The sequence below is a fragment of the Diceros bicornis genome, chromosome 5, assembly GCF_020826845.1.
Source record: "Diceros bicornis minor isolate mBicDic1 chromosome 5, mDicBic1.mat.cur, whole genome shotgun sequence".
Taxonomy (NCBI): Eukaryota; Metazoa; Chordata; class Mammalia; order Perissodactyla; family Rhinocerotidae; genus Diceros; species Diceros bicornis.
The window spans coordinates 40,479,021-40,496,184 of record NC_080744.1 but is presented as its reverse complement, the minus strand read 5'-3'; the positions used below and the strand labels follow the sequence as shown (position 1 = coordinate 40,496,184).

At 34.3% G+C, this 17,164-nt stretch overlaps 1 protein-coding gene across 2 annotated transcripts in view; it reads left to right on the top strand.

Moving 5' to 3' along the window:
- UBR1 (ubiquitin protein ligase E3 component n-recognin 1) overlaps positions 1-17,164 on the top strand; it is a 143,140-nt gene that overhangs the window by 80,728 nt on the left and 45,248 nt on the right. For both annotated transcript variants that reach the window (XM_058541380.1, XM_058541379.1), the window contains exons 21-30: positions 1,409-1,533; positions 3,588-3,640; positions 4,734-4,836; positions 5,917-5,965; positions 6,336-6,490; positions 8,617-8,716; positions 9,674-9,783; positions 11,465-11,551; positions 12,500-12,681; positions 16,702-16,907. In XM_058541380.1, coding sequence (XP_058397363.1) covers positions 1,409-1,533; positions 3,588-3,640; positions 4,734-4,836; positions 5,917-5,965; positions 6,336-6,490; positions 8,617-8,716; positions 9,674-9,783; positions 11,465-11,551; positions 12,500-12,681; positions 16,702-16,907 — 1,170 coding nt within the window. The remainder of the gene's footprint in view (positions 1-1,408; positions 1,534-3,587; positions 3,641-4,733; positions 4,837-5,916; positions 5,966-6,335; positions 6,491-8,616; positions 8,717-9,673; positions 9,784-11,464; positions 11,552-12,499; positions 12,682-16,701; positions 16,908-17,164) is intronic.

Sequence of the window (17,164 nt, the reverse complement as noted above, 5' to 3'; positions counted from 1 at the left end):
CACTCTTCCTGTCCAGAATATTCCATAGAAATGGACAAATTGAAAATGTGTAAAAGATTTTGAAATTGATGATATACTTTATTAAATTGTAAAAACTTGAGAATTTTTTTGTTCTTGGAATACTATATGAAGAATTTCTAATACTGTACTGTATTTTTGCTATTTTTTATTTATGCTATTATTGCTACTATTATTTTACTGTTATTGTGTTTATCCAGATTTATTGGATTTTTTCTTCTACGTGATTTGATTTTTAGTTAATATTTGCTATATTCTTGAGTATAAATTCATTACTTTCAAGAGTCAACATTTAAAATATATATATATATATAATCTCTGATTTTATAATAGAAAAAACATTAAGAAGTAGAAAAAGATTCAGATTAGGAATCAGAAGATTTAGTCTTGGCCTTGCTGTCAGCCATCAAGAGCGTGCCATTTACATTCTTTGGGTCTCAAATTCCTGTTTGTAAAATGTGAAGGGAATCTCCATGACCTCAAAGGTTCCTCCTAGCACTAAACTTCTAGGGGATGCTGTTTTTGGTGGGAAAAAAAATTGAAAATTACAAAGTGCTTTACAAATGTAAAGAGGAATGAGTCTGTTGGAAATGAATTCACTTAACAATAAGTCATTCTTTGGCTAATTTGTAGAATTCATCAAATGTCTTAGGCAAAGGATTCCTGTCTTTCTAATAACCCTCTTGTAGATATCATAGGACTTTGTACACATGTTGTAACATTGAAAATCCGTAGTGACAAGGCCAGATATTGTAAGCCTTATTGAAACAATGGGAATCAGATGCTGCTTCCACCAATGAAGTTCCCATAGTTAATTTAGCTGTTTTCTTTCTCCATTTGGCGGTTTATTGAGATGAAAAATGGAAACCTGATCACGTGGGCATTTTAGCAACACTAGTCCTTCTTGATACATATTACTGTTTTGTCATTTAACCCATAAAGACATTTTTAAGTATTTTGTTTTTCAGTTTTCACTTTGTTTTTTCTTAATAACAAGTAGAGACAAAATTGTGGAAGATCTTGAAAAAAAGGCTTTTGTTCAATGATGGCCACTGCTAATTCAATGCCATTTGCCTTGTTTTCTGGATTAGAAACACATGCTAATTTAGTTGAGGGGCCTTGTTTGTAATGTATATGTGTATGTATATTTATGTTTGTGTGTGTGTAGAAGTTCAGACAAAGCCTCTGTTCCTCAGATCTCTTCATTTTTCTTCCTCTGTCTTTCAGCAAATAGACTTTTGTTGTTCAGATTTAGGAACATGTCCAAATAATTTTTGGTCCCTCCCTCATAGACTTAATTTAATGCAATGTTTTGTGTATTAAGTGCTCCAGGTGGGAAGAGATTTAAATAGAAACAATTAATTGTTTTTCTTTTCATCATTTGTATTAGGAGAGCGTTATGTACCTGGAGTGGGAAACGTGACCAAAGAAGAGGTCACAATGAGAGAAATTATTCACTTGCTGTGTATTGAACCCATGCCTCACAGTGCCATTGCCAAAAATTTACCGGAGAATGTAAGTCCAATTTTGCTTTTTACTCCATTCACCTCAAGATGGGATAGTTTTTTCTTTTTCTTTAATTGGAAGCTACTTAGAAGGTTTAGGAAAATTTCTTTAGTAAATTTTGCAGATGTAAAGCTATCACCATTCATTTTTTAGTGGTATAAACTTTAATTCTGGGCTTTTGAGCATTAGGAAACATTTTAGAAACATTCTGGCTATTTAGAAAACATTGTAGAACAAGAAACTCCTTGACTTTTTGTGTTTTTTTTGGTGAAGAAGGTTAGCCCCGAGCCTCCTCTTTTTGCTGAGGAAGATTGGCCCTGGGCTAACATCTGTGCCCATCTTCCTCTACTTTATATGTGGGACACCTGCCACAGCATGGCTTGATAAGCAGTGCATAGGTCCACGCCCGGGATCCGAACCTGTGAACCCCAGGCTGCCGAAGCAGAGCACGCAAACTTAACCGCTATACCACCAGGCCAGCCCCCTTCTTTTTGTTTATTTTAAAATAAGATTTCTCCGGAGGAAAAGGGGACTCCTTGAAATACTGAGACTATTTAGGTGGTGAGTTAGTCTGAGTCTTCTGAGAAGCAGATATCAAGACAAAACATTTAAGATTTTATTAGGAACAATGCCTGTGAGAGAAAATGGTGAGGGAGTTGGGAGAGGCTGGGGGAACCATCAGACTGTGATGCAAGTCTGACTCCAGGTGAAGGAAAGAGGGAAGGAAGGTTAGATAGAAGCATCCTAGACTGCTGGGTAGTCTAATCAAGTTTGATGCCTTCCCATGTCTCCCAGAGTGAGCCTACATTAGTATGTCTATTCCCTCTAATTGAAGGTCTGCACGGTGCAGTCTCATGGCCGCCACAGGTGCTGTTTATGTTTTTGTATGTAGTGATACTGAAGTAATAGTCTTAAAGATTATCAGTCTCATATTTTTCCCCTGAGATTTCATTATGAATTAGAACAATGATTCTTAAAAGAGAATTAGACTTATCTACACATTGAAGGCTTTTCAGAGAAGTAGAATAGAGATAAGCTTAGGCAAATTGGTCGTTATCCCCCTAAATTATTTGTATATTTTTTCAGTTTCATTGTTAACTGATTCTCAAACTGTAATCATTTGGCATATCACCTTCGTAAATTTTGCGTCTCCATATACCGATTTTATAATTATTAATACATTTTCAAATTAACTTATGTTTTTCTTTAGCATCTTGCTAAGCAATGATATCCATGAAATAGTAGGTTTGACATCCTAGATTATTTCTTTTCTAATATATATTAAAATAAGTGAATTAACTATTCAAAATTTAAAAAATATATCTTGTGTGCCACCTAAAATAATTTCACATACCACTAGTGATATTACCTACTATACTTTGCAAAAAAAATGCTTTAGGTCATATGCTAACTTTTCACTGCTTATCCTAAGTACATTTTTTTTTAAGGAGACTAAATTTCTTAATTTTTATAAGACTGAGTTTACTTTAGTATCTTGACTAGGTCCTTATCCTGATTTTAAATGACTTCATAAAAAAATAATAATAATATTTTTTGTTCAAGGAAAAGTTCAGGCCGATCAGAAAAAAAATTTTTGAATTGCGGAAGCCAGAATACGTTTGGACATCTACATATGTGTTTTGCTGTAGATCCCATTTATCTTACTACATTGGTTTTAGGGATTAGTACAGCATGGACGTGTGCTTAAATGATGTGGGTGATGAGCATACTGCCTAAAGAAAAGCTTTTTTTCTTTGAACTGTTGGTAATGTGTGTGTGTGTGTGTGTGTGTGTGTGTGTGTGTGTGTGTATGCATATGAGGGCAAACTTAGATAAAATTTCTTCCTTGAGCAGTTTATACATAGGTCTTATCTCTGCTAAGAAATTGGTCCCTCAAAACAAAGCTAATTGGTTTTAGACCTATTTTTTTAATATTGGAAATTGATCTTGTTTTATTGTTTACAAAGTACTTCAGGAATGCTGTTGAAAATGTATTTCAGTTTACAGTCAGAGAAGAAAGTCATTATATGAAGGTAAAAATGACAAAAATATTGTTTCAACAGGAAAATAATGAAACTGGCTTAGAGAATGTCATAAATAAAGTGGCCACATTTAAGTAAGTACTTAATATTTATACGTATTCTGAGAAGTAGACTGATCTTTGTTCTTGTACTCTGGATACGTTGTAGAAGCTCTTGCCTCAACTCCCAAGAAGAAGAATGGTGTACAGATTAGAAGGAGTGAGAATGAGGGGCACACAATAGGCACTTAGTATGTGTTTGTTGAAGACTATTTTGGGCAGGTGAATGAGAAATATCTATGATAGTAGGTAACTCAGTAAGTAAACAAAGAAATCTTTCCGGTAGTCTCTTTTCCATCAATTCTGAGCCATGACTTTATTTAGTCTATAAATTTTTATTTTATATACTAATTTTAGACTTTTCTCTAGTAGGCTTAACACAGTATTTTATAATCCTTTGATTTTTTGAGATATATAAAATGAAAATAAGATTTTAAGTAGATTAATTCTTGAAACTTAAAAAATTGATACTGGTAGTGAATTTCTACTTGTTATAGTATTGCATTTATAGGTAAATTGCTAGTTTCAAATAACTTTAAAAAGACGATGGAGGTCTTTTTATGCTCCAATAATGTTTAGTGAAATAGTTCACTTAAGAATTTAGTTGAAACCAAAAGCTATTTAATGTGCAGAACAAATATGGTTTACTCTTTTTAGCCTTGATGCTTTTTTTCCTTATAGTGCTGTACGGAGTATTCAACACTGTGTTTTCATCTACAATTTGCTAAGGACATGATGTCTCACTGCCATTTTAGATTTGACCTTAGATAATGCAATGTGCTTTAGTTGAGCAGGCAAGCTTTACACTTCAGAGGCTAAAGAAGAAGCCTTAGGGATTTAAGTAGGGCATGGGATCCGGCCTATGCAGTATAAAATAAACTTCCTCAGATTTGTTTGAATTTCATAATTATGAAACACAGCTTAGCTGTTATCAAGACTTTGAGCTCCCAATGTAGGTTTTTAGTTTTACTACTGGAATGAAATTTGCCATTTCAGTTTATGGAAGCTGAATGAGATATATTTTCTTCCTCTGGATTTGACTTTCACATTATTTTTTAGGTTCTTATTTTGTCGGTATTCTATGCTTCAAGAACACTGCAGTTCACCTCTGTATTTTCTGTCTATTTAGGAAACCAGGTGTATCAGGTCACGGAGTTTATGAACTGAAAGATGAATCATTGAAAGATTTCAACATGTACTTTTATCATTACTCCAAAACACAGCATAGCAAGGTAGGAAAAGTTATGCTCTTCAGTAAAGAAACCTAAAATGCCGTATGCTTTCTAACTCCACAGAAAAATTCCTGGTTTTTCTGTTGTTTCATACTGGTTCTCATTAGTAGAGGCTGTTATCTCACCCAAGAAATTACAATGGAGGGCCGGCCCCGTGGCTTAGTGGTTGGGTGCGCACGCTCCACTGCTGGCCGCCAGGGTTCGGATCCCGGGCGTGCACCGAGGCACCACTTCTCCGGCCATGCTGAGGCCGCATCCCACATACAGCAACTAGAAGGATGTGCAGCTATGACATACAACTATCTACTGGGGCTTTGGGGGAAAAATAAAATAAAATAATTAAAAAAAAAAAAAAAAGAAAAGAAATTACAATGGAATCAATAATGTAATCTAGTATACAGGCAATATTCAAAATTTCTTTATTATACTAAAAATAGCCTTTATAGCTGTCTTAGGGGGAGGAGGATTCAATCAAGGATCATGCACTTCATTTGGTATCATGTTTCTATAGTCTCCTTTAATAGAGGATAATCTTTTTGCCTTTTTTGTCATTCATAATGTTGACCTTTCTGTAGAGTACAGACTAATTGTGTTTTAGAATATCCTATATTCTGGATATGTCTGATTGTATTCTCATGATTAGATTCAAGTTAAACATTTTGGGGCAAGAATACTGCATAGGTGATATATCACATCAGTAGGCACATAATATCTATTTGTTCCATTAAGGGTGATGTTAAGTTTGATTTCTTAATTAAGGTGATATCTAGTTTTGTCCTTATAAAATCAATAATTTCCAACCCATAGTACAATGCCCTGTATATAATAGGCACTAGGTAAATATTGTTAACTGAAACAATGGAGGCTAAATTCTTGACAAGGGATATTACCCATCTATTTTGCAGTGGCCTTCCCTAGAACAGTCATTTGGTTTCTGGGACAAGTTTAGCATTTGGAATACATACTTCAATACATAAAGTATTTTGGTAGGTTGGTGGATCTTTCCTGCCTACTTCAAAGTATTCCATTGGTTTCATGCTTGCCAAGCAGTGTATTTAAAGATAAACTTTTTTTTCATAGGCTGAACATATGCAGAAGAAAAGGAGAAAACAAGAAAACAAAGATGAAGGTAAAAACTGAGATTTTGAATTGACTCATTTTGACTATTTTCTGTGATTTTGTATCAGCAAAGTGTACAGTGTTCTTTTGTTTTGTTTTGAGTGTGGGCAACTAATGGAAGTGCAAAGAACTCTTTGTCTCTTGTTCACATGTTAAGATATGGCCTACATCAGTAGTGATAAAATTTAAATTGATAGCAAATGGAGTTTATTTTGGGTGACTGACATAGTGACTTATATTTCCCTTGACATTAATGTTTTCAATGCTGTAAAGTTTGGTAACAAAAATCATTTGTTGTTGTGCATGTTTAGCATATAGGAGAACCCAAATAAAAATGTACCTGTTTGTCTCTTCTGCCATCCATCTCCCGCCCACCATAGCATTACCACCACCACCACCTCCTGAATTCTGCCCTGCTTTCAGCAAAGTGGTTAACCTCCTCAATTGTGATATCATGATGTACATTCTCAGGACCATATTTGAGCGGGCAGTAGACACAGATTCTAACTTGTGGACTGAGGGGATGCTCCAGATGGTATGTATACCTGAAATATTTTCTCTACTTCAACTCCTAGAGATCTTAGAGATCCCTGGTCTAACTTTCTAACTTCAGTCAGAACCACAACTAGAGCACCTGAGACCTAGGGGACATTAAAAATAGCTTAGATGTGAATTGTACAGCATGGTGACTATAGTTAACTGTATTGCATATTTGAAAGTTGCTAAGAGAGTAGATCTTAAAAGTTCTCATCACAAGAAAAAAAGTCCCGTAACTATGTATAGTGGCGGATGTTAATTAGACTTATTGTGGTGATCATTTCACAATATATACAAATATTGAATCATTAAGTTGTATACCTGAAACTAATATAATGTTGTATGTCAGTTATACCTCAATAAAAAGAAAAGGACTCAAAAAAATAGCTTACATGTGGCACAGATTTCCTTAGTGACATAGTCTCATGTTTGTAGCATACTTACTCTTGGGAATCATTTATATATATTTTTTTTAAAAGTCCTGTTTTCTGCTAATAATAAATTGGCATATCATTATTACATCATTATTTTCTATATTTTTTATTTTACTTGTATTATGAGGAGACAGAATAATAAAGATTTGAAGACAGATAGGTCTAGGATTGAATCTTGGGTTACCTCACTTTCTATTTATTTATTTATTCATTCATCCATTCATTCATTTATTTTGCTGAGGAAAATTTTCCCTGAGCTAACATCTGTTGCCAATCTTCCTCTATTTTATACATGAACCACCATCACGGCATGGCCCCTAATAGACAAATGGTGTAGGTCTGTGCCTGGCAACCAAACCCAGGCTGCCAAAGCAGAGTGTGCTGAACTTAGCCACTAGGCCACTGGGGCTGGCCCCTCACTTCCTATTTAGGAGCAAAGAATAATTTCCCCATTGGTAAAATGGATATAAGTGTAATTATTTCATAGAGTTATTATGAGAATTAGCTGATTAAGTGGAAGCAGCTGTTTTTTCTTGATACCGTTATAGGTAAATTACTTAATAATGCTACCTTTGGTAGCTGTAACTGGATATTTATTTAGCACCTGCCTAACTAAATTCTTGTTTTTGTTTTTGTTTTGTTTTGTTTTGTGAGAAAGATTGGCCCTGAGCTAACATCTCTTGCCAGTCTTCCTCTTTTTTGCTTGAGGAAGATTGTCCTTGAGCTAACATCTGTGCCAATCTTCCTCTATTTTGTATGTGGGACGCTGCCACAGCATGACTTGATGAGCAGTGTGTAGGTCTGAGCCTGGGTTCCGAACCTGCGAACCCTGGGCCACTGAAGTGGAGCGTGCAAACTTAATCACTATGCCACCGGGCTGGTCCCTAACTAAATTCTCTTTTTCTTGGCTGTTGTTGGGCTGGAGTCTCTAAATGCTGTCATACTGTATGTTTATCTCCATTTTTGTTATAACAGGGGTAAATACATGCAGTAAAAAATTTCAAACCATAGAGATATATTTGAAATCAAAAGTTAAAATTTCTTTCCCTGCCTCCCAGTGCCCTGCCTAGGAGATAAGCACTGATAAAGGTTTGTATCTTCTGGAAATCATTCCACATTATCACATGTAAGCTGTGATAGCTACATATTCCATTGTGTGGATATCTATAATGCGTTTAACCTGTCTCTTAGTAAGAGAGATTTAGATTGTTTTTAGGTGTTTGTATAACAAAGAACACTAACAGGAACATCCTTGTACAAATGTCTTTGCATACTTGAGTGTATCTATTGTGCTAATTCCTAATACTAGGTCTGTACCTTTCTATTTTTGATAGATATTGTCAAATTGACCTCCAAAAATTTTACATCGATTTACTTGCCCATCACCAGTGTAGTGAAAAGTGCCTGCCTCCCCACACCTTTGCCAGCTCTGTTATTTTCCTAAACTCTAAAATTTTTGCTGCTCTAATAGGTAAAAAATAGGATGATTTTGTTTTAACTCAGATTTCTTTAAATGTAAATGAGGTTGAACATTTTTCATGTGTGTATCATTTCTCTTTCTGTGAACTGCTTATTCATAACCTTTCCCCATTTTTTACATATCAGATTGCTTCTTTTTATACCTCCATTTAAAATATATTTACCTGAAGAAGTACAACTTTAAAAATCTTCTCATATTTTCCTCCTTCAGGCATTTCATATTCTGGCATTGGGCTTATTAGAAGAAAAGCAACAGCTTCAAAAAGCTCCTGAAGAAGAAGTGACATTTGACTTTTACCATAAAGCTTCACGTATGTTTTTAGTATCACTTTTTTCAACACAGTTTCAGCTAATTACCAATTTGTAATTGAAAGTTTAGCTCTCATAGTTTTAATCTTTCAATCCTTAAAACACAGAGAACTCTGAAATTGTTTGTCTTTTTCTAGCATCTTTAGTTTTTAACTAATATTTTCAACAATACAAATGTATTTCTTAAATCCCCTGCTACAGTCCTTTTACTGCATAATCCTCGCCCGCTTTTTGGAAGGGCTGCATACATTGATGGTTTCTTGCTTTCGTTCCTTGTCTCAGTATTACCAAATATTTGCTGCTGCATGAACCATAACATTCATACTACCCATCTACAGAAGATATTAACGTTCCTAAATTTAAAATGATTACAGAAGTCTGAGTGAATGATAATGTGTTCCTTTTGCACTCTTTTCAACCTGGAAGAATAGGATAAGTTTAGATTCGATTTTTATTAAATGCTACCTTATTAAGATAGTTTTTTCAAAGCACACTCCAGGGACATTGATTATAAGACCAATAGGAGAAAGGCATCTCATTTTCTATTTACACACTGTATTTTTTAGATCCCTGAAGACATCATAAACCTATTCTGTTTATGGATATAACAGCTCCCACTTCCATATTTTAGGGAGCTTTGGTTTTCATTAAGTACTTTCGCTAGACAGTGACGTAAGTGGAGGAAGGGCAAGAGAAGATCGTTAAGGGTAGCTTTCACTTAACAGCCCCAGTGGAAAATATATGAGAAAGACCTAAAGTAATTCAAGTTTTTCAGGTTGTTTAATTTAGTACTTAGTACTTCATGTAATTGCAGATTCTTCCATTGAAAAATTAATGTAGTTAACGTATTGATTGCAAACTTTGGTTATCAGTGTGAATAACATTAGCTATAAATTATAATTTGTACATAATTTTGAAGACACACATTTATGATATGTAATTTTTGTGTTTTAAAAAAGGATTGGGAAGTTCAGCCATGAATGCTCAAAATATACAGATGCTTTTGGAAAAACTCAAAGGAATTCCCCAGTTAGAAGGCCAGAAGGACATGATAACATGGATACTCCAGGTAAACCTGAAAACTAAACTGATCATATCTTGGTTTAAACATTTAAAAATCCTCTGCTTGCCTCCAAAATTAAACCACTATGTTCTCTAATTGTAAAGTCGTTTACTACTGATTTTCATGGTCATTCATATTTTTTCATATTAGTAATTCTATTTTCTCTATGTTTTAGTGGAGCGTTTTCTTAAGTAAAGATTTATTCATTTGTCATTATTCATTCAACATGAATTGAATGCCTACTGTGTGCCATGCTCATTTCTAGACTCTGAACAAGACAGATAAGCTTGCTGTCATGGAGCATACACTCTAGTTGAGATACAGACAATAAATAAGAAACTATCAGGATAATTGAGTAGATGAGTAGGGGGTGACTTTAAATGGGTAGTCAGAAAAGGCCTGCCTCAAGAGGTGACATTGGAACTGAATGACATGGAGTCAGCCTTATAAAAATCTGGAAGAGTACTCCAGAAAGAGGAACAGCAGTGCTAAAGCTCTAAGGTAGCCAGAAAGAAGGGTAGTGTGACTGCAGCACAATGGGATGAAGGAGAGGAAGGTAGGCAACAAGGTCAGAGAGGTAGATGGGCCAGGTTATATAGGACCTTACAGGTCAGGTGTCAAGTGGTGGATTTTAATTTTGAGGACAATGGGAAACCGTTGAAAGATTTTAAGTGACATAATCTGGTCTATATTTTTACAAGATCACTCTGGCTGCTGTGGGGTAAATGAATTATAAGGGATCAGAGTAAAAGCAGGGGAACTATTAGGAGACTGTTGCAGTAATCCTGGTAAGAAATGAGCATGTTGTAGGCTAGGATGCAGATGGCAAGAAGCCGGACTGATTCTGGTGTAATTTGGTGGTAAAATCTATAGAACTTGCTGATAGATTTGATGGAAGGGATGAGGGAAATCAAGGAGTCAAAGATGACTCCTGGGTTTGGAGTTTGAAATATTGGAAGGATGGCAGTGCCTTTGGGGAGGAGTGAATAGGGTAAGGAGAAAGGCCAGGAATGTTTTAATAGAAAACCCTCCACATGGAAACATGAAGCCAGGGTTATAAAGCTTCCTCACTCACAGTGTTTAGTAAAATATTCTGATGTTATCAGCTAAAAATTGTTTTGATAATTAGACTATAGAGTGGTTATTTTCCACATTCATATCAATCGGAGATCTTTGTACTGATTTGTACTTCAAGAAGTCAGCCCTTTTTACTACCTAATCAGAGACACTCCTTAAACAAGCTTGATGTAATTGGATGTGTAACTATAAGATAATGATGTTGTTATTAAGATTTTTCTTGAACTAAATTTCATGAATATTTAGTATTTGTGTTAGATTCACCAGTGTAATCATTTTAAAATATAAAACCAAAACAGAAACAAAGGAAGTAAAGTAGATAACAGTTCTACCTTTATTAAGAAAGTAAATTGAACTGTCATTTATGCTGCAGACTGAATCAGCTGATTTTGCTACCCGACCACCTCCTTAGCTGGGTTGCTGATTGATGGACGAGGGGAGGTGTTTGTCACAGTCAGGAGTCACTTTATATATATATTTATATTATATATATATATAAATAGTTTAAGTCAAAGACATTTGGATACATGGTGGCAAAATCAGATTAGTAAATTTTTCTTTTCCTGGTCAATCTAACTGAATCTTTTAACATTTCATCTGTTTTTCACAGATGTTTGACACAGTGAAACGATTAAGAGAAAAATCTTGTTTAATTGTAGCAACTACATCAGGATCAGAATCTATTAAGAATGATGAGGTAATAACATAATAATGGTGACGTTTATCTCTGGCTTTGAACTTTACTGGTATAAGAGAGCTGCTGCTTTTTGTTGGAAGGAATCTGTTGGTTGTAAAGTACGTGAGATGTCCATCTTCTTTTGTTCATTGTGTTTCTATATTGCAGGGATTAGCGATACTTGAGACATAGTTACCCAGTATAATATATGTATTTTACAAAAGCAGAGGAAATTGATGTATAGTGGAGCTCTATTGGAAATACCATATTGTATTAATTTTTTAAATATTTTAATATCTGAAATTGGGATGTGCCTTACATCAATGGTTTCTTATAATTTAATCTGCAACATTCTTTTCTTAGTGGACATAAGATAATGATACATCTTAGATTCAGTGACATACAGTAATATTTGGGTTATGAATTTCTATAACAAATCAGGTTTTGATGATTCTAATCTTAAAATTATTAGAATATTATTACTTGTGGTTAACTATCCTTCCTAAAAGAAAAACACTGGACTTAAGTTAGAATAAACAATAAAAAGGCACCAATACACCTCAGTAATATTTTTAAAGTTCTCAGTCTTAGCAGTGCATCTAGGAGTAACTGTTAGACATCATCAAGTTGGTTTAAATTGGTTAAATGTCAATGATTAAATGATTAACAAATGATTTAAAAATTTTGTTTCATTTAATTTTATTTCTTAATGTACCTGCATTGAATATAAGAGGCAGTTTATTAGATATTTCAGGTACTTGGCCTTTTACATTAAATAACCAAAGGAGCAACTAATTCTATAATGTGATGGAGCCCGTATGCTAATTTTGAGACATTAGATTGAATCTAGGTTCAAGGGGTAATTAAGTTCTATCAGATTCTTACTCTAGGAAATTTTGCCTGATGAAATAGTATATGTAAATTTTAACACTTGATCTTACCTAATCTTTGTGGTTTCTTAATACCCAGATTACTCATGATAAAGAAAAAGCAGAACGAAAAAGAAAAGCCGAAGCTGCTAGGCTGCATCGCCAGAAGATCATGGCTCAGATGTCTGCCTTACAGAAAAACTTCATTGAAACTCACAAACTCATGTATGACAGTACATCAGAAATGTCTGGGAAAGAAGACTCCATTATGGAGGAAGAGAGGTAAAACTAAGCAAAACTAAAAATTAGCAAGTCAGTTTTTTGGAGGAAATATTACATAGTCACTTTAAATAATGTTTTTCCAAAATATATTTTATAGTAAGAGAAATTACACTATTTTTAAGCTAGGAAAGGCACATTGAAGGCTCTGAGGTACTTACTGAATTTAATTTTATGTTGATAAACAGTTCAAGTGCCCAGTAAGGTTTGTTGGGAACGTTTATGCACAAAAAGATATGAAGATGGGAACAACAGAAATAGAAATCAGGGCTGGCCCCGTGGCGTAGCGGTTAAGTGCTCGCGCTCTGCTGCTGGCGCCCCAGGTTCGGATCCCAGGTGCGCACCAATGCACCGCTTGTCAGGCCATGCTGTGGTGGCATCCCATATAAAGTGGAGGAAGATGGGCACATATGTTAGCTCAGGGCCAGTTTTCCTCAGCAAAATGAGGAGGATTGGCATGGATGTTAGCTCAGGGCTGATCTTCCTCCCAAAAAAAAAAAGAAATAGAAATCAACTCCTGTTATCTTGTATGCATGGGCTTTTTTAGATACACATTTATATCAGTTCATGTAGTCCACATCATTTTTTATGATTTCTGATAAAAATGACTGCAGTTATTACAGATTGAAAAAAACCCTTCATCTGAAAAAGGTATTTTATATTAGTTTTTCTTTTTTTCTTAAAGAGAAAGAAGACAATGCCTATAGTTATAGTCATAGATAGCATGTTGGAATGGGAATCAGTAAACCTGGTTTTCTGAGTCCTGACTATGATGTGCTCTTGGGGAAATCAGTTAACCTTCTGAGAGCCGTAGTCTGTGGGCTGTTCTGTAGATACGATGAGAAAAGGAAGGAGGCAAAATAACAGTACTTTGAAAAGCATTCCAATTTAAAATATTGAAAATATCTCCTATGCTCATTTTTAAAAACAAGCTTTCACTGCTATTCAAAACAATGTGTGTTATGGATACTTTCAGGAAATTGTACTTTTGCAATAATAGTAGAAACATTATACTCTACATAGAGTGTCTGTAATTCTGAAGCTGCGTATGCTAACAAGGACCACAAAGAATAAAGACTATTTATTTTAAAGATTAAAAAAAAGATATGAAGGTAAGCTATCCTTGGCTGACTATAGTAATAAAACTAGAAATTAATACAAAACTTTAAACAATAAGCAGAAGTCCCAACCCTCTAGATATTACCTATTAACAGCATACTGTTTAGAAAGTAATGAAAAAAGAGGCTACTATATATTTTTCCAAACAAGAGGATATAAACAAAAGTGTATTCAGAGTTAATTAATGGCCTTAATGCTTTCATTATTTATTTTTATTGCCTGATTGATTGCATACATAAAATTATGAATATGTTCTCGTTGAAAACAATTCAGATAAGGCAGTAAGTCCCCTTTGACCATCCTCTACATTCCTGATCTTTCTCCACAGATAACCATTGTTATAAATAAGTATTGTTCTAGACCTCTTTCTATGCATTTATAAACATGTGTGCATAAATAAATAAAGAGGCTTGTTTTGTGTTCTTTTGTGGGTTTATTTTTATCTTACCATACCTTTTGTACTGTAGCTTACATTTTCACTCAATGTCTTATAAATCTTTTCATGTCAATACGTATATATCTGTAGTGTAGAATCTACATCATTCTTTATGACTGTTGTATAGTAATCGGTAGTGTGGATATACAATATTTTATTTATCAGATGTTGGATATTTAAGTTGTTTTTCCCTTATTACAAACAATGTGTCAGAACATTTTTGTATGTGCCCCTTTGTGCAATTGTACAAGTACTTCTCAAGGATGGAATCTAATAATTGAAAGGGCTGGGTCATAATTGTTTAAAATTTTAGTAGATCCTTCCGTATTACCCTCCAAGGAGTTTTACCAATTTCTACTCCCAATGGTGTATGAGAGTGCCTATTTCCTTCATTCTCACCAATACTTAATATTTATTATCAGTACCTGAAACTATTTGATATAATGAATATTATAAATTTGTGCCAGTCTGAATTTCCCTGGTGACTGTTTAGTATTAGATTGAGCATCTTTTCATATGGTTGTTCACCAGCCTATTATGTTTTGTCTTCTGGGAACTGCCTGTTATTCTTTGCCCATCTCTTTTGGGTGCTTTGCTTTTGTCTTATTTATTTGCAGAAGTCCTTTAAAATTATGGATACTAAACTTCGTTGCATGTTTCCCATATTTTGTCTCTATTTCTTTAACATTAATTATAAAATTCAGCCATAGAGAAGTTTTCAGTGTTGATAAAAACAAATTTATCAGTCTTTTAGAGTTTTGATGTTTTTGTATCTTGTTTAAGAAGGCTCTTCCTGTCCCAAAGTCACAAATATATTCTCTTACATTTTTTAAAACAAAATTTTAATTACAATTGTATTAACACATTTTCCTTTTAAAAGTGATATGTTAGAGATAAAGCTAAAGTTTCCTTTGAGCACTGGCCCAAATCCTTGATCCCTTTTTGCCTCTCCTCAGAGATGCTCTGGTTATAAGTTTTATGTATATCTTGTTAGAATTTTTACTATGCTATTACACACAAATATATATAACCATAGAAATTATATAGTGTCATTCAGTCTTTTGGTTTATTGGCATAAATGGTATTACGTACATATCATTCTGCAGCTTCCCATTTTCACTCAATAGTGTGTCTTGGAGATCTGTATATGTTCTTACATGTAAAACGAGCAGTGTCTCTCAGTCTTGGCATTTGGGCAGCAATTCTTCTTCGTACCCCACTAATTGCAGGACATTTAGCATTTCTGGCCCCACATCCACTAAATTCCAATAGTGCCCTCCAGTCCTTATGATAACCGAAAAGTAAACCCTACCACATATTGCTGGATGCCTCCTAGGAGGTGGTACCACACCTAGCTGAGACCCACCTTTTAAAAACTGCTTTGTATTCTGTAACTTCATTTATGTTGATAATAAACGTTTAAGTTATTTCTAGTTTGTGGAATGATCTAGGACATTACAGGGAGCTTCTTGCACAGATGGAGAGACAGTACTGCAGAGTAAAGTAGTTCAGAGTGTGGCCTGTGAAGTCAGATCACCTGAGTTAAATCCTGGCTCTGCTACTTCCTAATGATGAGTCATTAGCTAAGTCTTTTACTGTCTCTAGGCCTCAGTTTCTTCATCTAAAAAATGGAGGTAACAGTAGTACCTACCTCATAAGATTGTTGGAAGGATTAAATGAGTTAACATAAAGTGTTTGAAACAGTGCCTCACAGCACAATTAGTGCTTTCTAAATATTTGCTAGTATTATTCTTGCACACATTGAGTAGATCTTAAGAATTGCTAAATCATTAAGTTGTAAGTTTTTTATTTTAATAGCTTCCAAAATAGAATAGAAACTTCAATGCCTAATAAGAGGGAATGGCTCAAACTATTATGGCACATATAGTAAGAGTAGTGTGTAGCCATTTAAAAATAATATTTATGAAGAAATTTTAATGACGTGAGAAAACAACTAAGATATAAGTGAATAAAGTAGGACGCAAATCTCTATTTGTAATGTGATCTTAATTATGTAAAACAAAGTTATAAATAGAAAGCAGACTGGAAGGAAATAAACAAGTGGTTATCTCTAGGTTGTGAGAGTATAATGCTTTTTATTTTCTTCTTTATATTTTCCTAGATTTTCCAAAAGTTCTAAATAAGCATGTATTGCTTTTATAATCAGAAAAAACAGATAACCCAGCTTCTAGTACAGTAAATTAAATATAATTGTAATATACATTCTACTTGGTGATCTGTTTTTATTGTACTTAGCAACACAAAATGTATTTTCTAATAAGCAAATTAACTGATAAAAGCTAGAAAAATCAAGGGGGAAAGATTTTAAGCTAATATTGCTAAATATCCTTTTTATTTTATTATTTTTATTCTTAAAGTTCTTGCCCTACAGTTACTTAAAATCTACCAAAATATAAAGACAAGTGACCAAAACATATGTCCTCATTTCTGGTCGTTTCTCTTGGTAGCACCCCAGCAGTCAGTGACTACTCTAGAATTGCTTTGGGTCCTAAACGGGGTCCGTCTGTTACTGAAAAGGAGGTGCTGACATGCATCCTCTGCCAAGAAGAACAAGAGGTGAAAATAGAAAATAATGCCATGGTATTATCGGCCTGTGTCCAGAAATCCACCGCCTTAACCCAGCACAGGGGAAAACCCATAGAACTCTCAGGGGGTATGTATTGTTTAATAAATATTCTTTTGAGCATTTCTTTTCGTTCTTATGTAATTAGAAAAATTACTATCTGAAAGAAATTTAGGAGTGAGATTGTATTTAGCCTTGTTTGATCAGATCACAGTTTACCCATATAAAAAAATAGACTCTAGGTTTTTACATGCCATGTTGGCTCCTTTGTTTTATTTTTTTATTTTAATTTTTGTTAGCACTTGGCCACACTGTTCATTCTGTCTATCTGTCTGTCTGCCTGTCTA